The sequence below is a fragment of the Convolutriloba macropyga genome, chromosome 12, assembly GCF_964194025.1.
Source record: "Convolutriloba macropyga chromosome 12, txConMacr16.3, whole genome shotgun sequence".
In the NCBI taxonomy this organism is placed as follows: domain Eukaryota; kingdom Metazoa; phylum Xenacoelomorpha; order Acoela; family Convolutidae; genus Convolutriloba; species Convolutriloba macropyga.
The window spans coordinates 45,963,597-45,989,258 of record NC_134479.1 but is presented as its reverse complement, the minus strand read 5'-3'; the positions used below and the strand labels follow the sequence as shown (position 1 = coordinate 45,989,258).

Sequence of the window (25,662 nt, the reverse complement as noted above, 5' to 3'; positions counted from 1 at the left end):
TTAATTTTTCATAAGTTTTCAAAAAAGGTCAATAAGCTTATGAGACATTTCAATAAACCAAAAAAAAGATGCTTTTTGTATAATATTTGAGTTACTTTTCTAAAACCGGCAAAATTTTAATTCCAGAAGACTCCTATACGAAACCAAAGTCAAAATAGCCTTTCTGGAAAAGTTTAAATGAACGTGACAACAGATGTTAGGTCTCTGCTTTCGGCACATTCGAAGAAAGTGGTATAAGAGAGCGTATTTGAAGCTATTTTTGATTTAAAAAGTCAAATTCGAGAATTTGAAAATAGTAACCAAAACAACAGGAAAAAAACAATCGAGAAACCTCTTCTACCTATTAAAGTAATTCTTTCATTGCCAAATTGAAATATACCTGATATGATAGAAACGGGAACATATACAACCTGAAATACAGGCAAATATGCAAAAATAACAAATTTATAAGAAATTTTGTAGTAAGAAAGCCAAGAAACCATTAGTTAAATAAATTCATTATAGAGTATTTTATCAAATCACGTATAATAAATTTTTCCCTCTATAATAATTTGAACGAACACAACCAATTTCAAATTGTGGAAAACCAATACGTATCCATTCAACTCCCTAATTAAGACCTGTCAATGTCCATATGTGAGACGACAATCAAGAGCGGCAAAACGAAAAAAACCATTTAAGTTAACAAGAAAGCGGTGACTATTCTTTTGCGCATTCTTTCAATGCCAATTTGAACCATCCATGATATGATAGAAAAAGGAACAAATTCCAACCCGAAATACAGGCAAACATGCAAAAATCACAACTCATATGAAATTTTGTAGTAAGAAAGCCAAGAAACCATTAGCTATAAAAAGTCCCACTATAGAGTATTTTAATCTACTACTTTTTTACCTATTGAATCGTTGACCAATAAAGCAAAGTTATGAGTCAGCAAAAAGAATTTATGAAGGCAAAAAAGAATGATGTCACTAAAAAATCACGAACACATTGTGAAAGCCATAAGAAAATGAGCTTTTCTCTAAAGACATAAGATATATTCAATTGGCCTAATTTTGTTGGAGACAGGATCTGTCATTAATTCGTCCTTGAGTTGAAAGCATTCTAGTCGGTAATTAACATAAAAATAACAGAGAATATTTTCAAAGAAACCGCGACCCCATGTAATCCGAAAATTTTTCATTGTAAGAATCGAAGATGTGTACTAACCTAGCCCTCATTTTGATGCACGTCCGACAAAAGTAATTATTTTTCATAAGTTTTCAAAAAAGGTCAATAAGCTGATGAGACATTTCAATAAACCAAAAAAAGATGCTTTTTGTATAATATTTGAGTTACTTTTCTAAAACCGGCAACATTTTAATTCCAGAAGACTCCTATACGAAACCAAAGTAAAAATAGCCTTTCTGGAAAAGTTTCAATGAACGTGACAACAGAAGTTAGGTCTCTGCTTTCGGCATATTCGAAGAAAGTGGTATAAGAGAGCGTATTTGAAGCTATTTTGATTAAAAAAAGTCAAATTCGAGAATTTGAAAATAATAACCAAAACAACAGGAAAAAAAACAATCGACAAACCTCTTCTACCTATTAAAGTAATTCTTTCATTGCCAAATTGAAATATACCTGATATGAAAGAAACGGGAACATATACAACCTGAAATACAGGCAAATATGCAAAAATAACAAATTTATATGAAATTTTGTAGTAAGAAAGCCAAGAAACCATTAGTTAAATAAATTCATTATAGAGTATTTTATCAAATCACGTAAAATAAATTTTTCCCTCTATAATATTTTGAACGAACAAAACCAATTTCAAATTGTGGAAAACCAATACGTATCCATTCAACTCCCTAATTAAGACCTGTCAATTTCCATATGTCAGCCGACAATCAAGAAAGGCAAAACGAAAAAAAATCCATTTAAGTTAACAAGAAAGCGGTGACTATTCTTTTGTGCATTCTTCCAATGCTGGTAGAAAAAGGAACAAATTCCAACCCGAAATACAGGCAAACATGCAAAAATCACAACTCATATGAAATTTTGTAGTAAGAAAGCCAAGAAACCATTAGCTATAAAAAGTCCCACTATAGAGTATTTTAATCTACTACTTTTTTACCTATTGAATCGTTGACCAACAAAGCAAAGTCATGAGTCTACAAAAAGAATGATAAATGAAGGCAAAAAAGAACGATGTCACTAAAATTCACGAACACATTGTGAAAGGCATAAGAAAATGAGCTTTTCTCTAAAGACATAAGATATATCAATTTGGCCTCATTTTGTTGGCGCCAGGATCTGTCACTAATTGGGCCTTGATTTGAAAACATTCTCGTCGGAAATCAACATAAAAAAACAAAAATGAGAGAAGATTTTCAAAGAGACCGCGACCCTATGTAATCCGAACAATTTTTTATTGTAGAAATCAAAGATGTGTATTAACCTGGCCCTCATTTTGATGCACGTCCAGCAAGAAAAAATAAATTTTCCAAAGTTTGCAAAAAAGATCAATAAGCAGATGAGACATTTCAATAAACCAAAAATAAAAGATGCTTTTTGTTGAATATTTGAGTGACTTTTCCTAAAACCGGCAAAATTTTAATTCCAGAAGACTACTATACGCAACCAAAGAAAAAAGAGCCTTTCGTGAAAGTTTAAAAGAATGTGACAGCGGATGTTAGGTCTCTGCTTTCGGCACATTTAAACAAAGTGGTATAAGAGAGCGTATTCAAAGCTATTTTTGATTAGAAAAGTCTGAAATTCGAAAAATATAGAACAAATATTAACCAAACCACTCGGATAAAACCAATCGACAAACCTCATTTACCCTAAAAAGTAAAACCAATAACATTGTTGTTATTAATTTTAACAAATTTTTGAAAAACTGACAAAAAAATTGGTTTAAAAATACGGAAAATGTGAATAAAAACAACGGATTTCCGACAACTATTCACAATACTTCACCTCAATAACTCCCAGTGAAAAAAAACAAAAATAAAAAAAATTCAAATTCCCCCTTCTACGGTGGACGGGCTTTCTAATGATACCGGTCTCAATTCTCTACGATTAATATATCGATCGGCCAAAATTGTCTGAACAAAAAACCCATTTGATTATATAGTTCCCCCCCCCCCCCCCACAAGTGGGTCGGAACAAAAAGCTTATTATGAGGAATTGAGTAACATTTCATTTTTGTTCACTTAACGATTATCTAGTTCAGCTTTATTCTAGTTTTATAAATGAATTCAATTAGTGAAAGAATTAGAACAAAGTAGAATAACCTAAACAGTCATCTTTCGCAAAACTTTATGCGACTTAAGTAAAATTTCAAAATAAACTTATCGGTGGCTTTTACGTCAATTTATTTGACACTCCTATCAATTATCTTTTCGTAATTGAGGCTCCTTTTTGACGCATTAAAACCTCCATCACCAGAAAGAATAAATTGAGAGAAATCATAAGCTTATTTACATAAATGCATAAATATTTGGGAACAATTTACCTCATGTTTCATTTGAAAATCTCGTCTTCAAAAGAAAACACAAAAATTTGTTCCCAAATTGAGTCAAAATTGACTTTATTTACATTAAGGCAAATTTGCTTTTTATATTATCAAGTTATACAAATCAATCTAGCAACATCGTTGAACTATACATAGCTTTATAAATTTTGTACAAGTAAACCAATTAAAATCGCATAAATAATCAAATTCTATCAAAGTCCAGCTAAAAGCAAAACCTTCAATTACGACACTAATGACCGAAAAACTAAGTGACAGTAAAATACACAAACTGGAAACAGGAAACACTAAATGAACAACAAAGACAAATCAAATCTCATTAAAAAAGAACTAAGGACAGTAAACACCTGACAACTAAATTCAACGCTTTTAAAGTAACTTCATGTAACTTTAAAACAATCTTTCAGTATCTTATTCCATAAAAGAAACTACAGCAGTATTTTTTCAGTTTTCCTCAATTGGAAGTCTGTTGACTTGTTTCTTTTTTGGAGGCAGACCACTTTCCACAACAGTATCGATGATTCTCTCAATCGCTGCAACTGAAGCTAAACTCATAGTTGGACTTTCCGATTTAATTTTTCTAGGTCGTCCGCGTCCTCTTGGTTTTTCAATACCATTATCAAATACTCCACCTAAATGTCCGTTAGTAAAGCCTTCGAGATGTACTCCAAAGGGACCTTGGGGTTTCCCTGCAACTCCTCGACGTTTGCCAGATCCCAGGGGTCGTCCTCTACGCGCTTGGGTTTTGCCGTTCTTGGGTTCAGTTTGAATATCTGTTCTCAACTCAGAGAGCATTATAAACTCTTCTTCTGGGGATTCGTATCCAAATCCATTTTCAGTGTTTGCTGCCCTGTTTTGAGCGCTCTCCGAATTAAAGGATACATTATCTGGTAGTGACGGAACAGTTGTCGGAATTACGATATTGTGACTACTTTTCGACGCTTTTTGCACAGATTTGGCCTTGAGGACCTTTTTGGGTGCTGTAGGTGTGGTTTGTTGCAGAGGCATTGGTGACGCACATGGTTCCGCTATTCCAGAAGCCTCTGTAACTTCGGACGGCTGGACAATATTTCCGGACATAATAACCGCTGGTTCGGCATAAGACGAGGCTGAGTAGCTATCATACTGCTGGTTTATTGCAACTGGAGTTTGGGTATTTACAAAGGACTGTTGGTGATAATAGGCTCCACCGTCCTGAATGCTAACTGGGGTTCCGCAAGTTCCCGAATCGAGGTTCTGGGGATCGAGAGTGAATGCATTTCCAGGCATCGTGTCAATGAAACTATTACTGGGCAAGACGCCATCAATAATAACTTCACCTGTATTGGGTTCTGTATAGCCTCCCAATTTGTACCCACAACGAAGGGACATATGCAAACCTTTTGTTTGTTCTTCCATATTTACATTATTTACACGGAGATTTTCGATATCGATCATGTGACTTTGGTTGCGATTCCGCATGAACTGAATGTACTCAATTACGTGCTCTAAAACTTCAGTTCTTGCCATTTTATGTGCGTTCTCTCCCAGCGTGGGGATCGTTGCTCTCAAATATGCAAAGCGATCCTTTATCAAATTTCGCCTCGCTCGTTCTCGTTCTTTATGGTTGTCCTTTTTCACCTCAGGTGGAACAGTTCTTCGACGTCTTCGTTTCTTTGGGGGTTCTGCAGATACGATTTCACCCGTTCCGCTTACCACCTGCGTGGGTAGCGAGGGGTCTAACTTCACAACTTGGATCCCATTTTCAATCTCCGATTCCGCAATTGTTTCTCGAAGCTGTTCGACGTAATATTCTTCCTCTTCGCCATTGGAATCCTCGTCAAGCTCGTCATCAACTACATTTTCATTATTTTCATCGCTATAAATAGCGGATTCCTCATATATGGCTTCCTGGATGTTGGGTGCAGCCATGGACACAGTTTCCTCAATGGGTGCATAAGCAACTGTTTGTGGTTCTGGCATCTCTCGCTTAATAATGTTAGGCGCCATGGGAGGCGGGGCCAATTCGACAGTTGACATGGCAAGATCTGAAAATGAACGTATAACAAAACTTAAATAAGTCGACTAACGTAGAAAAAAATGCTCTCAAACGACAGGCTAGATAATTTGCTATGGGTGCAAAAAATACCACCCAAAGAGGTTTCTGAACACCCGCGGACCTATGGAGTAATAAACTATCGCACAAACCACTCGCCTGTAGGGGCATTGTATCATTTATCTTGCAATCGGTTTTGGTTATGCAACAGACTTAATTTCCGAATAAGAGCAATTTAGGTCAAGCATGAAAAAGTCAACCAAAAAGTGAAATCAAAAATGTCCTAGAAAAAACGGTCAAGCAAAAATTTTGCATAGAAAAGACGTCTAAAATAATTACTTCAACTTCGTTCGAGAAACTAAACGAATGATTTTTACCTTACTGTTTACTAAACATACCCGGCAGATTGCCGGAAAATAGCCGCCGAGATCACATTACCAAGATTGATATTGAAAGAAAAAACTAGTGAAAGATTTTTGGACAAAAAATTTTTAAGTGAGAACTATTTTGATGTCACTTTGGAGCTGAACATACTCCTTTTTCGTAGTGATTACACAGGGGCTAGTATCAATACCAATAATCATTAGAGATGGTAACTAAGAACAAATTTCGAGTAACGGGCATCTAAAATCGGGCTTTATGGGTTTATCCCGTTTCTATTTCTGATTTCGTTTTTTGATACGGACTCTGTTCATTTTAAATTGGTTTGCTGAGCAACTGCTGTCTAAAAACACATTTAGCAGAATGAGACAAGAGAGAAACTAGCCTAGAGAAATCAAAAAGATTTCACACAAAATGTTGAACAAGCGGCAAAATGAGGTAAAGCGAAACATTTTTTTGTTCGACGAAGTAAAAAACATAGCAGGACAAGTCCTGACGTACAATTCAAAGAATTTTCATTGACTAAACAAAGAAAACTAGACATAGAACGTACTATGATTGAATTGGGAAAATCATTTTAAATAAAAATCAGATGAAAAAAAAAACATAAAAAAACGGAATATTAATGTCAAAATGCCGCATGTGAACAAAAAACCACTAGCAAGAAATAGAAATTCGGTTCAAACAAAAAACTAGTCCTACAACGAACTATGAATTGAACAAAAAATTTCGCTCACAGAATTTTTTTCACACCTCAATTTCTGGCTCTCTAGAAACCAGCGATATGAACAAAAAACTACTCTCTTTTCGCTCTACTCTTCATTTTGTTCAGCTCCAAAATCACTCAAAATTTTTTCACGGGTTTCATTTCCCGCTTCAAAATTCACTCCAATAAATTTGATTAAAAGAAGGACTTCTCCAATACTCCTCTTCGAGTCGTAAAAAAGACAGCGTCCCAATACAATTCAAATTCTTTGAATTGTAAAAAGCTGAGGCGGCTATTAACTTTGGAAAACCCGACTTTTAAAATTTTAATTCGCACTGTAATATAGGTTTGTGTTAGAGCCTAATTTTCACAAAACTTTGCCAATTTCGGATGTAACATGAAACAAATCTCAACTTTCATTATCACAAAAACATTTGCTCAAAGTTGATTCCTAATTTACAAAATGAGCACTTTTCACGGCTCAAGAATAAAACATTTTTCGCACAAATCTGGGCGTTTCAACATCTGGAACAAAGATTCTAGCACCAATAACTGACTTCATTATTTTTCAGGTTTCGTCATCAAATCAAAAATGACAGCATCTCTTTCGCCTTTCTTATCGCCTTCAGCTCTTGCTGTATCTTCTGCGTACAAAATATCCATAACAGGTCTTTCCTGGATTTTCCTATTGCAATCTGGCTCTTCTAGAGGGGGAAATCGCTTGTAGATGTCAAACCAAAGAGGTCTGTCTTCATAGTGTAATGTTCCAGCTCTGATCAGGTTGTTCACTCGGGAAAATATTGTTCCTCGTTGCCATACCCGACTAACTGACATGGTTTACCTGCAATAGTATAAAATCCCAAACCAAGGTCATCTCATGTTATGAATGCATATTGAAAACTCACTTTCTGAATTGAAAAAAATAGAAAATAACTAAAAGAACCAGACCGAGGATTGAAACATTTTTTTTTTGGTCTGTCAAAAAGTGCTTGGTGAAAGAACATGATTACTTTAAAATGAACAAAAAACTAAAAACTTAGAAAAATGAATACATATTAACGACATATTGCTAGACTAAAACAGCCGTTAGCAGAGACAGTTTATACCAACTTAAAATGAAGACAACTGATATCACCGAATTGAATGATTGTCACCTGGAATTTGATTGAAAATGCATAACGCAAATAAAAGAAAACAACCAACCAAAACGGAGGGTAAAACAGCCAACAACTGCCCTCTACATTTTATGTCTTCTCTGCAGCTTTGATTAATTGCACATCTAGAGACTAGCAGAGCTCTAATAGAGGTGATATTTAATACCCTAGGGCTTTACCCGTTAATCTCGTTTTAGGGACGAAAATTTAGAAGTGTAAGAAAATCGATCAGGCGAAAAATCGCATTAAAATGACCACGCGACTGATATAAGTGCTAAAAACTGCGTTTGAGAACTTCGAAATGAAAATGAAATGTGAATGAATAAGCATGAGTACCCGAAAAAGATTTTTGTTAATTCGGAACCATTTCGTGCACTCAATTGACGTGCAAATCTCGTTTGAATCCGTATCAATTTGAGTTTGAATAATTGGAGTCGGAATTAAATCAGTAGAGAGTCGTTCATTGAAGAGGAGTATGTCATGTATGATCAAAAATTCTATAACATTGACCTTAATACTGAAACTAAAAAAAATCGGAAAGGCTTATTTTCCGCACGCAAATTCAGTTATCGAGCGATTAAAGCAATTGAACAGCTGAAAGAATTGTTTTATTTCCAGATTTTCAGATGTGATCAAATGCATAAGATAAAGGAAAACTTGAAGCAGGAAAAAACCAAGAAACAAATTGCAGACTCGCCATCGCCCCAATAGAAAATTCACAAAACCTAAATAAACTCAATGTTGACTTCATTTTCAACGCATAGTTTGACAGGGTACAAAGACCCAGCACGGAAGCCATTCTAAAAGAAACAAGAAAAAACGAAGCCAAAAAGCATCGTTTTATAAATGAACAAAACATCGGCAATCAATTCTGAGGCCCCAAACATTGGACATGACTATTTGATGTTAAAAGATACACCACAAAACTAAGTAAAAGCTTCGAGCATGAAAACCGTAATAATCATGCCGAAAAGCTAGCACAAAACGTTTTCAAAATTTTGACCTCCAAATAATAGAAAATTCTACGTAAAACTTTATTGGTAACACAGTTGTAGAGAACATATGAATTATGTTCATTAAAAGGCCAAAATAACCGTGACACAGTATCGAATATTTAGAGCAAAAATTCCGAGCAATCAAAGGCTCTAAACTCCTTAAAGGGCCTTGGAAAAGGCCTAGTAACAGGCCTTAATCAGAGAACTTTAGTCAAACTGAACAAACTCGTTCAACAATGAAATTTAATGGAAGACGCAACGCTAGAAAAACTAAATAAAGATCACCAGAGATATTAAGCGTCAAAAATAAAAACCAATTGCAAAACAATTTTCTTTAAACTTTCATTAGTGAACCAGTGCGAACTAAGTTAGCAGCTTATCTTCTGAGTGAGAGCAAAATCGATCACAAAACAATCAAGAAATCAAGTTTAGAAAATTCAAATTGCTCAAGCGAACAAAAAAGAATCTAGAATCAAAGCAATCAAGCAACGAATATTAACCTTAGTTGGCAGGTTGCCGGAAAGTACCTGCGCTAGCTTCATAGATCTGTGGTTACAAAAAGATTTTAAAAAGACAAAATAAATAATTTATTAATTGCTGAGATGTTATATTTTGTAAATACCTGCCTAACGTATTGCTGCTTCTACTAGCTGCTCTTAAATCTTTAATTAGATTGAAATTGACTCAGTTGAATTGATCTCCTAAAATGAAGTAAGGAACAGTCATTTTGAAAGTGAGGTAGGTCACCTGTGACCAAAAACTTTTTCACGCGAATAAACAACACTCGCTCCATTAGGATTGAAAATGACGTCACACACGCAATTTACTCAAAATTGCATGAATGATCAAAAAGCAGATTCAAATTAAGAAAGACGTTGTATTCTAGTAACAAAAATCTTGATAGCAGAATAAAGAACCAAGAGAAGGTCAGTAATAGCTCGCTATGGCAGCTAACATTAAACACACACGCACACACACACGCACACGATTACAGCAATTGCTTCAAGCTAGAGCAATCGTTCGAAAATTAAGTAAGCTCAACTTTATAAAACTTAGCAAGTTTAAACATTACCCAAATCCTGTTTAACCAAGAGCACCCGTCTAGAAAAAATTATCGACGTTTATTTTGCAGCAATTATCTGAAAACTATTGCTCTGAAACAAACAGCGGCCCTGGTATCCTCTAAAACTGCTTCATCGGGATTAGCATTACCTAAGAGGCTTCAAATAATTTCATCAGCTAAGTTACAAGGTTTAAATTGAAAAATTAAATCAATTTCGGTGCATTTTTCATTCGACTTAAGTAGTAAACTGTCGCCAATTAACTTGAGCTGCTTTAAATTCTGAATATGAGCAATTTACCGAGAAAAATCAAGAAGTCAAGACGGAAAATCAGCTGCACAGAAGATTGCATAAAATATCAAAAGGACTATATAGTTGCTACGAACTTCAATTGACAGCAATCAATACTTTGGCTTCAAATAACTGTCAAAAAACAATAGGATTAAACTTGATATATATCCGAAGAACTTCATCAGCATCATAAGATATGAACAAGGAAATTGAAGGATAGTTATTATTTAGTTATAATGAACAATTGTGTACAATAAATTGCAATGGACACCAAATTTACAACATTACATACACCACGTGTCAATTCTATTATCAGTGAACATTCTGATACTAGCAATTGGTGGGAAAAGAAGGGAAAATTCCACTTTTTTAAGCTGCAAAAAAGCTTATATTAAATCAATAATGCAAAAACTTTCTCAATTTCGAATTCTAAATCGGAGTGTTTTCCCCAAACCTCGTGTAACAGTTAGGAAGTAATACGAAATCAAAAATTGTGCAAAATGTTTTTTTTTCGTTACGAAAAACGTCAATTTCAGATCCTTAAATATCAGAACGTTTTACCCTCATAATAATATCGATAAACTCATTTAATTAACTAAATTTGCCCGATGAACGTTAACCTTACAGCGTTAATCTTTTTATTGCTTCACCTTTGAAATCTTCGCGCAAACTTAAAATTTGTCTCATTTCAGCCGGAGTAATTTTCCAACTTGCCGAATGAATTGGCAACTCATTTATTTCGTCAACTTGTTCCAAATTTAACAACGTCGAAATTTGCAAGAGCCTCGCAAATTTTTCACGGACAGTCCATTGAGTAACCGAAGAAAGATAGTTGGACAAACTTCGAACTTCGCGGTCGAAAGCCAAACCTCCGTTTCGCGAGAACTTCATTTTGAAAATGACTTTCTCGAATGATAATACCAAAGTTTGCGATAAGTTTGAAATCATAAGCTCAAAGTTCTGGTCAAGAAGAAGGTCTTTAATTTCTCCTATGAAGGAATCAACGAGTGCGATTATTTTTTGTGAAAACGGGTCATCTGTTTCGTTCAGAACCAATCCTTCGTCATTCAAATTATGAGATATAAGTGAGAAATTCTCGCTGCAAGATTTGACTAGCGGCTTCAGGAAATATTTCACCAGTATATGATGACCTTCTTGCAAAACTGTGTCCACGCTTTTCGAAATTTGCTGCATATCATTTAAACATGACATAACCTTAGCGTTCGATCTTGCGTTTCGAGATATCTGGGAACCGTTGGTTGTGTTGACCACATTCGTTTCTGTCAACCCTTTCCAATCTACGGTTAAACTTTCGACCAATTTCTTCAGAAACTGAATACTTTCACTGCAGTTATTAAGCGACACCAAAAATACACTTCTAGATTGGGCTACCACTTCAGTTTGATAACGGCCCGTGAATACTGTATCAAGATAACCTGAAGGAATCGCTGTTTTAAGTTTCTCCATCAAAACCCGACAGTAATCGTTCTCTAGAAGACCATTCGATATGTTGATCATCGCACAAATCGCGTCAGAGTTTGTTGTCGACATTGTTCTTCGAAGGCATTTCTTAAGCACGTAGAATACGTCATCGACCATTGATGACGTCAGAGCCCCTTCCTCAACAACGTTGGCTTGAACCGCAATTTGGAATGACCGGTTCAAGAACACTGTTTCCAAGCGCAGGTAAAACCCGATCAGTTCGTGCAGCATTTGACTCAGTCCGCAATTGTTGAGTGCGTTTTCTATGCTTTCAGATCGCGTAACTTTTTCGTCTTCAGTTTCGCACGTTAAATGTACGTCCGCCAAAATTCGACGCTTGATAAACCTCAAATACAATTCAGCACGTTCGTTGATTAATGTAGTTTCCTGTAACATAGTATCAATTTGTTTCGCATCGATCACATCATCGTTAGAATCACCGAGCAGCTTTGTCTGTTCCAGCTTTTCCTCGATTCTTCGTTTCTGTTTGAAGCTTTTAAAAATGACATTGCACTGTCGATCGCATTCCTCTTGCAAAAGGAGAGCGAACTCTGTCAACCAGCCTGGTCCATAATAGGTTTCAACTAGAGGTTGGTGGATCTCGATAATACGCGCAAGGCCTAAAAACATTCAGATGAATTAATTGCACAGGAACAGCATGGATAATTCACCCCACACCCCAGTTTGTTTTCGTGCAATAGCGGGGCAAGGACTTTATTGAAGGGCTTCAAAAGATGCGATCATAGATTATAATAAATGACAAAATTACTGATGAATTGCACAAAAAACCAAACCCTGCAAACATCGGACGAATTGGCTGGGCAATATTACAAATTCAACTATTTGGAACAACCTAGAGAAATTTTAGAGCTCAAAAGATTTCAATGAACGTGAAACCATGGTCTCCGAACAACAATCTGAGACCTTAACCAATACCATCTACCGGCTTTGATCGAATATGTATTACAATTAATATCCTCGCATAGAATCGTCGTTGAGTTACAAAAAACTAAACAATTTAGATCACGGGCAACACAAGACGTCAAGGGTAAAAAAATCATCCAGCAAATCAAATAGTTCAAGCAAGAGAAAGAATGTAGCACAAAAAGCGAAAAAAAACTCAAGCATTAGCATAAAAGACACACTAAAGCTCCGCCAACTGAAATTGTGAATAGGAGAATTGCCATGATTTGCTTGTTGGTAGAAAATCAAATTGTTCAAGCAAAATTTTTTCATAAAACAAATTTAACAAACATAGTCAAGATACGAATTGACAGGCTCGTTTTTTAAAAAATGTTCTGAGTTAGAGGGCAGTTGTTTACGTTGGATTACAGAACTATACAAATATTCAACTTCTCCACAGAGGGTTACTAAGCTGAATAGAGGGTTACTAAGCTATGAACTGCTCTAATAGTCTCCGATAACCTTGTACACTACTACTTAATGACCGGGCTTTATCCATCTATCCGGTTTCTTTTGAAATTGCCATCGATCGCATTTACAATAATTTGTAGCTCATTTAAATTAAATCTAACATAGCCGGCAAATTCCCGGAAAATAGCCGCGATAGACGCTTGTTGCCTTCTATGAATTGAAACAACTAAAGAAATAAGATAGACATATCGACCACCAGTCATTTAATAGAGCACTAGACTATTTGGGATAGATTCGGACCATCAATTTTATGACACATAAGCTCTATAAGGGGAAAGCCCTAATAGGGATTTTCAAAAATAATATTCGAAATCAAAAACTCAAGACTCTAATACTCAAGAATTAGGGCATATAAGTTTGGCACTACTTAGATGCACACTATTGATCTTCAACTAGTACATGTTCATAAAATTTAAAGTTCCATAAGTGAGTTCAGAAGTCATTCTTACAGTGAGGTAAGTCACGCAATTGACCTAAAAACAGAAACTACGTCACGCACACGTTTTAACTGCAAAGCAGTAGTAGAAATCACTGAAGTCATTGAAAAACTCAATTCCAAAAAGTCAGGTCAAGAATCATCGACGGAGACGACGAATTAAAAAAACATAACAGGACAAGTCCTGACGTAAAATTCGAAGAATTTTCATAGACTAAGCAAAAACACTAGACCTAGAACGGACTATGAGTGAATTGGGAAAACCATATCTAAAAAAAATCAGACAAAAAACAGAAAATCAATGCCAAAATGCCGCATGTAGACAAAAAGCCACTAGTGAGAAATATAAATTTGGTTGAAACAAAAAACTAGGCCTAGAATGAACTACGAATGGATTGTGAAAACCATTTAGAAAAAAACCGACAAGAAAAATTGAAGAAACAATAAAATCAAAGCGATTGCAGAATGTGAACATAAAAACCACTAGCGAGAAAGCGAATTTTTGCTCAAAAACCGTTTTCTCACTCGTTTACTTTAAAATTGGAGCAAAAACGCAGCAAAACAGCCTGCTTTTTCGCTCCTTTTCCTGTTTCGGCGTGACCAAAATCACTACTCCAATTTGACATAAAAAAATGAAAATGTGTGAGCAGATCTTGAAAAAAAAGACAGCGCCTCAATAAAATTCAAATTCTTTGAATTGTAAAAAGGAGAGCGCCTAAATAATAGCCGTTGAGAGGCTGACGGCGGCTATTAATAAACGATTTAATAATCGATTTAACGGAAATCGATTTAATAATCGATTTAATAATCGATTTATTAATAAACGATTTAACGGAAATAATTTTAATGATGTTTATACATTGACCTTCTACTCATGAACAATGTGCACTTTCACAGATTCCTTAACTCGTAAAAACTCACAATTTTCCATGCTTAAAAAAGTTGATTCAAGATTAAATTTAGTTAATATAAACAGTTGACACGGATCTAATTTTAAAATACATCATTTGAACAATATTCGGGGAGACCAAAATCACTACTCCAGTTTGACTCCAAAAATCATGAAAATGTGTGAACAGATCTTTAAAAAGACAGCGCCCCAATACAATTCAAATTCTTTGAATTGTAAAAAACCACGATGTCCTCAATAATAGCCGCTATCGCTTCGCGACTGTTAATAATATGGAAAATCAGCTTAATAATAACACCAGTTAGCCGTATACTCTCAGGAACCTTGATAACCTAATGCACTAAGTCATTAAATGTCAACTTTTAGTGCCCGGGCTTCATCGGCTTATCTCGTTTCGTTTGATTTTACGCTTTTGAACTTGACCGTGACCTTTTCCCTACAGTCCCTAAGTCAGCGAGCGAACAAATTGAAATTCCTTTAAGTCAGCGAGGTTAATCAAAAGTCAAGCGTGAAAGTCAGTGACTTATGTAGGACGAAAAACGTGATCGAAAAGTAAAACAGATTTTAAAAAGGAGAGCTCCTAAAGAATAGCGTTGAGAGGCTGACGGCGTATATTAAAAATTGATTAAACTTCTTTAAAAAACGATGAATAACCTCTTCTTCTGCGAATTAATCTTTTATATAGTTATATATTTTTTTTCTCGAAAAAAGTAGAGAACTCCGTCACGAAGAAATTTTGGTCATAAATGAGACATTCAGATAGCACACAAATTATATTTGAAAATAAAACACTTCGCCTCCTGTAGCGATGGGAAACACTCCCTTACCGGGCACTGAACAAATAGTCTAATCTAGATATGCTTATCACAGCCATGTAATTATTACAGGTGTAGTTAAATTCTCTGAAAGCAGAAAACTGAGGGCCCCTCGCGCGCTGCTTGCATCTTAAGAAACTAACATTGCATGCACAAAAACATCATCAGTTAATGTCAGTATATCAATTTTACTTTAGCAATACTGATAAAAATGATGAACAAGAATTCTCAACTTAAAAGTCATGATTGGTCCGCAATGATGGTTCTACTTCTTTTCACCTCGATTGATTTCACCCCCTATTATTTAACCCCGCAATTTAATCACCCCGAAATCGGTTTAACACCGAAATCTTTTATCTATTTCGGCGTCCAAAAGAACCAATTAGCAAAGCTGAAGTTCAAAGGATTTAGATCTAACACAAAACTACTGGCCTTCAAGAGTCCGGAATTGAACAGCTGGCGTTTGTTTGAAATTAAAGAATAATGGCGAGACTGCTTTTTAGAGCAATGCCTTTGATCGAAAAAGAACACATGACAAGTCTGACCTCTTTTATGCTGCACTTTGATTTGAATCAAAAAAGTTCAGAACAACCGGTACATTCGAATGAAATTCGACAACAACCGGTACTTTTCAAATGAAAGGATGTAAGCTAAATCTTAAAACCTACTTTCTGAGCAGGCATAAATTAGCAATTCAAAACGAAATTTAACCGCGAGTGTAACAGTATTTTCAGTGAAATCCAGATTGATATTTTTGCTAGCAGTTTCATATCTAAATGTTGCAAAACTGTGCTCCCAATTAGGGGTCCCATAATTGGGTTTACGCCCGGGATCAAATTCCCTAATGAGCCACGATATGAGGCTTCGACGTAACTCTGTGAGGACGCAAGGAGGGCGCCAACTCAAAAATATTAGGAAGGATTTCAAATTTAAAGTCAAATTGGCAATAGCCCTGAAAAAAATGAATATCATTTAATCCCCGTAAATCTCTATAAGTTTTGCACCTTTCCTTTCAAGCTCTCATACTTATATTTTGGATATATTTGCCCGAATGAGGTATTCAAAAAGTTCAACTTTTGCACCGCCGCGTCTTTTTGTACGTTAGACAAAAGTTTTCAAATTTCGCTGAACAAGGCTTTTATTCCAAAATGCCAGCCCTCAACAGCATTATTTGTTTGTGCAATTCCCTCAATAGCGGTGTCTCCTTAATTCAAAATTTTTCTGGGGAAATATAGGACGATTCAATAGTGGACACTTAATATAATTTCCTTGGAAATATAAAAAAAGCTCGTCAATTTTCTCAATTACGCAGCTATCTAAAAGCTGTTGATCCACCACAGTAGTTATTCCCTCGACAATCAAATCAAAAGATTTTTCTATTTTCTCATTTTTTGCTGTTTTTCTGTTTTGTTTGGAAGGAGGGCATACAAACAAGCAGGAGCAATACCGAGAATATATACATCAAGGGCGTAAATTTGATAGTTTTTGGGCGAAAATTTAAAGGTTCCAACAGCAAGCCAAAACTTCGAACCTTCGAGAACCGATGTCATGTACGGATCACCAAAGATTAAAATACGCTCGTGGTCATCTTTTCCGCTGTCATACCGCAAAACTCTTGAAACGTATCGGGTCTATCAACATGCCGGTCAGACGGTTCTTGAATTGACACTGTTTGCATATTCTTTCTTAAACGCTGCGCTGTTTGTATTAAATTTGGTTTTGACGGCATCGCATACTGGGTCGAGAGAACGTCAGATAATGCAAAAATTGCGGAAGCTACGGCTGCCGCGGGCGTTAAGTTTTCACTCAGCACTTTGATCTCTTTTATAACTTAATGTGGCCGGCTTTCCAATCGAAGCATTATGATTGTGCTCACCATTTACGCGAATAAGGTGGCCATCTTGTGTAAATGCGGAAACGCGACACTTGTAGCTTTGATATTTCGAACAATTCCAGGCAGTGGTTTACTTTATTATTCTTTTACCATAGAACTCATGGCGTTCCAAAACCACGATTTCTTTGTTTTTGGAAGAAATAGTAAATTCAAAGTCGGCACATATCATGCTGATTTCAAAATGCAATGAAACAAGAAATGCTGCGTTCCATTCACTTTTCAATTGCTTTTAATTGCCCGGTTAGGGACTAGATGAGATAACTAATTCGCTAATTGTTATAGCTTTGCTTTTAATTATTGAGTCGCTAGCTCTATGTCCCTCAAAATTGTGATTTATGAATTTACAGATTAAAATCGGGGTGAAATGATTGAGGTGTGAGAAGTATTTTCATACCTCAATCATTTCACCCCGGTTTTAATCTCTATTAATTAGACTAAATAAAATTGATTCAGGCCTAATCATCCTCAATTATCGGAAGCTTAAAAATCGGGGTGAAACAATATAGGGGTTCAATAATTGAGGGTTTAGATGATATACGGGTTAAAAATTGGGGGTTAAAAGAATACGGGTGAAAATACAGGACACCCACAATGATACCCAGAACACACTCCTAAAAAGCTACCAACAGCGGCTGAACAAGCTAACTTTAAAACAAACAAATGAAAAAACATGACAAACTGAAAACTAATATTTAATTTCTCCTCGTAGCATAATATGAAATATACAAAATAATTATAGTTCCTTTTTAGTTTCATGGAAACCGAATGTTTCAGAACTTCAAAAAAGGAAAACCTTTAGCTGACTAATTAGGGGATAGATGTAGGTGCGGAGGTTCAAGCGAATAGGTGTATAGGGGAAATAAAAGTGTTCACAAGCCTACCTTCAAAGAGTAGCACAAATGTATCAGAAAATATCACGCCACTGTTTTCATCTCGATCAACAAACTCGAGCGCCATTTTCAAGTTCTGCTCCGTCGTAGTAGCAACTTGTGAGGATAAAAATGAAACAAACTTTGACAACCCCTCCTTCTGAAGACCCAAAAGTGGGAAAATTTTGAAAAATCGTTCGATCCCCTTCGCGTCTTGCTCTTTGTAGGCGTTTTCGAATTTGAGTCGAGCAACCTTTTGCATCTGTTGCTCAGCGTTTTCCAGAATTTCAATGGAGGCCTCAATGCTGACGCTTTCGCTGGCATTGTTCTTGAGGAAGTTTGTGTCCAGCGTTCGATATCGGTGAATATGGCCTAAAAAGTTGGAGTCTAAGAACTAAATTTACCGAAAGGTTTAGAATAAACATTGGATGTCAGCAAAGCAAATTTTAACTCTTGGAAAATACTTCTGGCCAAACTAAGCTAAATAAGTTTTGTTATGACTGCACCTACTAATTTATTCAGCGGCTTTGATAAAGTAGACATCACAAAGTAGAAATTGCTGCCATGATATAATATCTAAATTTTCACTGACCAGCAGCTATTTCGTAGTCCTCGTTGTCCAATGCAATTTTGATTCCATCAGTGCAGTTCTTCAGATCCAGAATGTCTTCCACTCTTTGGATGACAGCCTCCACTCGTGTCTTCACTTTGTCCAAATGTCGAACCTAAAAATGTCGACCTTCAAAGTCCTTTATACACCGTTTACACCCACGTCAAATAAAACAGCAATCAAAGATTAAAGAAGATTGAAATACATTCTTCATATTCATTTATTTTTCTTGACCGTTACTATTGACCGCTACTTGCGCGCGAACGTTGAGCATTTATTTAACTCCAAAATATAAATTTCTAGAAGGTGATTTTAAAACTTCCTAAAGCAATAGCGTTTATAATTTTCCTTATAACCTGCGAATCTACCGTGCCCTGTTTAATGAGCAATCGATCACAGAATTCGTACAAAATTGATAACAGAATTCAAATAGATTAGTTTAAAGACGGCAAATTCTTGTACTCGCCCTTTTGCTTATTTTCTCCGACAACGCCGCTGTATCTTTCAGCTTATCATGCAGATGTTCCACTTCCGTATCAACGGATGTCAACTGCTTCGATATCTGGACAACGGAAGACAAGGAATCGTTCGACACTTCATAATCCTGCAGGAGTTTGTTGATCTTGCCATCGACTTCACTCTCTTTCTTATCGATTTCTGCCAACTCCGCCTCTATTTCACTCAAATCCATACATACATTCACACCTGAAAAACATTAGGCTTTAGTAAATGGGAAAAGGGCGACAGAAAAAATTTTAACACATACTTTGTAAATTATAAAAGGCGGCATGCAGAAATTGGAAGAAATATTAGCGATACTTCAGAGTAGCAAAAACAACAAAAAAACTTATATTTACATTAATCTAAGAAAATACTGATTTAGCGATAATGCAAATCAGCTTATGTTTAACAGAACTCTTCCATCTTGTTGAATATCTGAGATCTTTCCCATCAGCGCTATGATAACTCTCCTTTCCATGAGCCTATCTCATTAAATTTCCATTTCTAAACGAACTCTCATTTCGAGACGAGCTGCAACCCAACAGAATTTCGAGAAAACATTAAGCAGTCATTTTCGCCATCTCAATTTATCTTCTTCCGATTTGTATCTAACGAGATCGTAAACTTTTTTTAAAACTTTGGAGTATTATTTTTGCACACGACGCTTCAGAGGAAAATAAAAATACTTACAAAAAACATATTTTAATCAACTTGTATTTGATTCAACTTGATTACTACTAAAATATTCCCAATAAGTAATCATAAAGTACATACAACATATTCATATTGAACCCCTATAACACAACAGAAACAAAAATCTACTCATCAAAATATACATTGATAACTTCAACATTATCAGACCATTTTTATAACACGTTAAATTCACAATTTGGAATAGATTTGGAATTGAATAAGCGATTTATAAGGATTTAGCACCTTTACATTCTGAATAACTTCAAGATTTCTTTCATTCTCAATTTCGTTTACAATTCAATTGGCAAAAAAAAAAACAAGTAAAACTCACTAAAAGAAACCTCGAAGAGCAGATGTTTTTTTTTCAAATATAGACCAACTAATTTACAGATAAATCAACAAAATTGCCCTTCGATTTTCATAGACTAATTATGAAGTACTAATTTACTTTACAAAGCTCGTATTTAAAACTAGTTAGCGCCAATTTTGTAATTTGGCTATTAGTTTGTCGCATATAGCTTCTATTCTGAAACCACGCTTTTAAAATAAGGGTGAATGCTTTTCCAACAAATTAATATTTTCTCAAGAAAAGACATTAGAACAATGAGATTCAAAAATTTAAAAAAAAAAAGCGCTATAAGACTCGAAAATTTATTCAAAATCTGGCAAAACCGAATACATGGACCATTAATTTCAGTGTGGAAAACTTTGTTAAATGCAAATGCAGCCGATCAAAAATTGTCTTTGGGGAGACGTGGTAGTAAACGTTATTGAAGCCGAAATCATGATTTGCCAGGAAACATTTTTTTGGGCCCAATCAAACTAATTTAAAAATAGACAAAAATCTTAAATGTGTTCATGAGAAAACTTTCAGCATTGAAATTGTAGAAGCAAAAAATTAAAATATAGCTGTCAGATTGCCAGACAATAGCCGCAGATTACCAGAAGAAAGTCCAAGAAGCAGACCAAAAAAAATTATTAATAAAAGCCGAGATGTTACTTTTTGATTAAGAATCTATCAAAGTTATTTCTGCTTCTAATTACTGCCCTCAAACAACCTTCAATTATAGTGGCACACAGTCACTTGACCCCATCTCTTTGAATCAAAGAGATAAATACAATTTTAGAGTGTAAGTCAAGTGTAAGAATCAGGTAAGTCACGTGTGACCAAAAACCTAATCAGTCTAACGAATAAAAAAATCGCTCCACTAAGAGTGGAAGATGACGTCAGGCACGCAATTCAGTTAAAATTGCACAAAAAAGAACAAAAAGCATATTTAAATTGATTGACGTCATATGGTCGTAGCAAAAACCTTGACGAAATAAAAAATATAGCAGGACAAGTCCTGACATAGCTCAAAGAATTTTCAACTAGACCTAGAATGGACTATGACTTGATAGAGAAAACCATTTAGAAAAAATTCTATCAAAAAAATCGAGAAAAAACAGTAAAAATCAAAGCGAAAATGCCGCATGTGAACAAAAACCACTAGCGAGAGAGTAATTTTTTTCGCACACCGTTCTCCCACACCACTTGAAAACTAGAATGAAAAAAATATCACGTGCAACGTGTTGAATGAGGTGGTGAAGGGAGCGGAGGGTGGAATGAGGTGCTGAAGGGAGCGGAGGGGTGAAGTATCGGGTCAAACTTTTAACAAATACCCTTCACGCCATGAAATTAAGGTTCGATTAACCCTCACAGTTTCGATGAATCGCACACAGAGACTAGTAAGGCTCCAAGAGAACTCAATGCACTCCGCGCGGTACCTGTTTATCCCCCTTTGTGAGGACGAAAAGTCAAAAAGGGTCAGACAAAACATTGGTAAAGGGATGATTGCATTAAAAAATCACAGGACTGATATAATTGTTACGAACTTCGTTTAAGAGTAATTAATCATCGACACTAAATTATTGATCAAAAAAGTCGATACACCAATTCTCTCCTTTGACTTGCAAAATCCAAAGATCATCAGAACTATGAATGGGCCATAAAAGTCTATGGTCTTGGATATGGCAACTACGATATATTCGTTGTATTAGGTGATCCAAAAGACGTCATTTGAGATCACCTTTGAGTTTTTATGGTCTTATGTATGATATCAAAGAACCCATACAACCATACATGTCTTACGTATGGTTTCCATGCAAAATTCATGGTGGTCATCCCGGGTCCTCCTTGGATCATAAAAAAACAGTATTTCACCATAACTCTACTCATAAACTGAGGCTCATAACGTGAAAAATTTTAGAAAGCAACTACACAAAACCGCTGTTCTCATTTTGCAGTAATATATTTCAGGTTCAAGCAAAAATGACAATGGAATTCTTGAACTGGAATTTTCCGCAACTAGATCTTCAATGCAGTTTCAGAAAGAGTTACTCACGGCGACTTCAGAAACTTAAATTTCGACACAAATGGGGAAAAATAATTACAAACTGCAAGCTATTGGTTCTAATAACCAACGTCACCTCATAGTATAACCCATATTAAACAAACAACATCAATCACAAAAATCTAGGAGCTTTATATACAAAATTAAAGACAACAGCAGGTATTGAAATATCATTACAACTATTTAATGAGTTGAACACATAGTTAGAGACTATTAAAAAACATTTCCAGCACAAAAACTTCAATCACAAATGATTTTACGTAAATGAAGAGCTCCTTTTCTATTTGATGATAATTTCAGCAGTAACATTTTTCAAAAAATCTACGAATAAAGGTCAAGTTGATAAACTGCAGGACAATGTTGTCAGGCTTCGCACAAGTGGTATAAGACCGGGAAGGAATGCATTTCCATTTTTGATTGACTACCAAAACTCGAAAACAACTCAAGCATTCCAAAATTCTCGCTTGCTCTAGACCCTTTGGATCTCGAACAACTTGACATCCGTGTCGTACCAGATGGGAGGATCGATATTTCTGAGGTATATTATTCCCCACATGTACGTTCGGAACCACATTGCAGTTCCGGCATTGCTCTGGTACTTCCTGATGAGGATCGGGTGGGGGACGGGAAGAAGACCGACCAGGGTTCCATGTTGCAGGAATCGAAGGATCTCTGATTCGTCCGTCAGACCCCTTAACAATCAAATACTACTGTTTTAGAATAGTTACATAACCGATTAACGTCGGGCGAATTGCTCTCAAACAACTGGCGAGCGGTTAGTTTCGTCAGTTTTAGTGAATCTCAAACTTGTCTAGTAAGCCGAAAGGCTCTAAGAGAACTTAATGCCCTCCGAGAGTTACCTGTTCATCACGTTTTTGAGGACAAAAAGTCGAAGTGTCAGACAAAAAATCGGTCGAATGAAAAATCTCACAAAACATCAGAGGACTAATATAATTTCAACAAACTTTGTTTGAGAGCAATCAATAAGAGTTGTTCGCGCACAACAAGCCCCTTTTCAGTTGATTATCCTATGCCTTTCAAATCTCGGATGACAGACATGCGTCACGACAGTACTAGCACTTGCTCGAGTGAACTGAACTACCTTATAGTCTCTACGCAATTTTGTTTGGTGCGAGAAGTTTCCAGAAAACTTTCTAGAATTAGTTCAAAATCTGTCCAAAATTGGTCGACTTTAATAGATATTTCATAGCCTGTTCAAGTTGTTCGATATTTCCCAAACTCGTGCTACAGAACACCCATCTCAAAATTGATATCATCTATATATCTCCCTTTTTAATCTCAGTTTCAACTATTGACAAATTAAAACTCAATAAAATTACTGAAATCATTGGTTCAAATACGTTGGAAACAGACCAACTCAAAATTACCAATGCATTTGAATGGAACGGAATTATTTGAGAGTGGTACTAACTTGTCAATGCATATCTTCTCCACCTGTGGGACTAATACTTGCAGCAACCTCATGATAGTCTGCAAAGGGAGTTTCGACTTCCAGTTGTTGGCCTAAAACAGTTCAGACAATGAAACACTGGAACGAATGACAGAACTTTGGATCCAACCGTTTTAGTAAATTAAAGCCGCTCATCAAAGCTTTCACAGAAAAATTAAGTGACCTAAGCTTTTTTGTATCCAGTTCAATAACATAGCCACCCGATTGCCGAAAAATAGCCGCCCTTGACGCGCTAAACGCAAATCGGGATTGAAACAGAAAAAAGAAGAGATAGAACTTGACAAGTTTAAAAATTGTTCTCATTCAGTGTGCAAATTCAGTTAGGTTCTAAACCTATACTTACTTCAGCTTCTACACTGAAGGGTAAATAAGCTTAATACTAATATCAACTAGCAATCTCTTTAAAGAACTCTGATAACCTAATTCAAAAAGCCTTATGACCGGGCTTTATCGGTTTATCCCGTTTCTTTTGATTTTGCTCTTTCGACATTGACCGTATTCACTAAATTACGAAATCCAATGCTTGAACGAATTTAAAATCCATTCAGTTGATAAAGTGATTGAAGTAAGTCAAACGTGAAAATCGTAACGTGATCAAAGGGTAAAGGGAATTTAAAAAAAACATAGCAGGACAACTCCTGAAATACAACCCAAAGAATTGAAAAAAACTTAGAACTACTAAAAAGTATCCTACCTGACCTGTAGATCAATTTAACAATGCCAGCCAAAACACAAGCAAAAGCATCAAAAAGTTGAAACATTAAAACAATCAAACTAAACAAAAACAATAATTGCTAAAACTCTTGAAGCTTTTACCCCGAAGGCAAAAATTGATACCCTTAAATACACCTATTTCAAAAATATGTTCAAAACTAAATTTTTTCTCCTAAATCGGTCCAGGATTATATCTGCAAGACCTGAAAAGATTCACTGGCCCTTTAAGATCGATTAATTCAGAAAATGAGAGAAATTTGAAAAAAAAAAACAAATAATTTGCAAATTTTAATGAATAGTTGCTTAAGATTTGCTATTAATATCTTCAGAATCATTTCTGTGTCTCTAAAGGATATCCAATAACCCAAATCCAAGCCTTACAAAATTTATTGGCTCAATTATCGATATGCAACAACTTTCAGAAATTCAAATTTCGAAAAAACAGAAATTGCTTCAATTAATTGTTGAAAACCATTCCATAGCCCCCTAGCAACTATGTAATAACACACTGTCAAACCCTGGAGGAGGTGAGCAAGCTACTGAGATCAGAAAAATTTTTAAAAAAGAAATGTTTCAAAAAAACTTGAGAAACGCAAATTTTATCAAAAAATCTCTAAAACTAAAAAATTTAAATTGTTTCCATTGACACTAGCAACCATGCAGTAACTTTATATCAGATAGTGGAATAGTTTTTCTGGCACTTGAGAATGGATAAATATCTAAAATTGACAAAAAATTTTAGGAAAACCTTAAATTGCAGATTTTCTTTTTAAAAAATGCTAAAATTTGAGACATTAAAATGTTGAAAACCACTCCATTGTTACTAAACTATGCAGTGCCCTAAAATCAAACCTTTAAGGACATTACCTGCCCCCTGAGGATGGAAAAGCTCAAAAAATGATGCAAAATTTGGTATCATTTTGAGTGTTTATATGTTTGTAGTACCGAAACATTTAGCTCAAAAAATGATCATAACAAGTAATTTTGTCTCGCAAAAGATCTCCGCCAACTTTTGAAAACTTCAACCTAAGACTAATAAAAAAACTCAAAAAAATCAAAAACATGAAAAATTACACCATTAGCCCAAAAACTCCTTAACATAGCCGGCAGATTTCCGGAAATAAGCCGCGATAGACGCTTGGGGCCTTCCATGAGATGAAACTAAAGAGATTAGATAGACAGATCGACTACCAGCCCTTTAATAGACCACTATACTTTTTGTGTTAGCTTTGGACTGTCATTTTTTTGAGACAAGCTCTAAGGAGAAAGACCTATCAGGGCTTTTCAAAATTATAAT

General features: G+C 35.5%; 3 protein-coding genes across 5 annotated transcripts in view; all 3 read right to left on the bottom strand.

The window, feature by feature from the left end:
* Positions 1 to 3,428: 3,428 nt before the first annotated feature.
* Positions 3,429 to 5,568, bottom strand: LOC142351018 (uncharacterized). Its single transcript, XM_075403067.1, has one exon. It carries the CDS (start codon positions 5,537 to 5,539, stop codon positions 3,965 to 3,967), a length of 1,575 nt encoding a protein of 524 aa, XP_075259182.1. The 5' UTR covers positions 5,540 to 5,568; the 3' UTR covers positions 3,429 to 3,964.
* A 4,721-nt stretch (positions 5,569 to 10,289) lies between these two features.
* On the bottom strand, positions 10,290 to 19,318 carry LOC142351185 (conserved oligomeric Golgi complex subunit 4-like). Its single transcript, XM_075403307.1, has 4 exons — positions 19,060 to 19,318; positions 18,576 to 18,708; positions 17,996 to 18,355; positions 10,290 to 12,245 (listed from the first exon to the last, which is right to left on the bottom strand). Exons 1-4 carry the CDS (start codon positions 19,282 to 19,284, stop codon positions 10,765 to 10,767), a joined length of 2,199 nt encoding a protein of 732 aa, XP_075259422.1. The 5' UTR covers positions 19,285 to 19,318; the 3' UTR covers positions 10,290 to 10,764.
* Positions 19,319 to 22,148: 2,830 nt separating this feature from the next.
* LOC142351074 (protein HID1-like) overlaps positions 22,149 to 25,662 on the bottom strand; it is a 31,100-nt gene continuing 27,586 nt past the window's right edge. For all 3 annotated transcript variants that reach the window (XM_075403158.1, XM_075403159.1, XM_075403160.1), the window contains 2 exons: positions 23,613 to 23,704; positions 22,149 to 22,872 (listed from right to left, as the gene is read on the bottom strand). In XM_075403158.1, the coding sequence (XP_075259273.1) occupies positions 22,650 to 22,872; positions 23,613 to 23,704 (315 nt within the window). In that variant the 3' untranslated portion in view covers positions 22,149 to 22,649. The remainder of the gene's footprint in view (positions 22,873 to 23,612; positions 23,705 to 25,662) is intronic.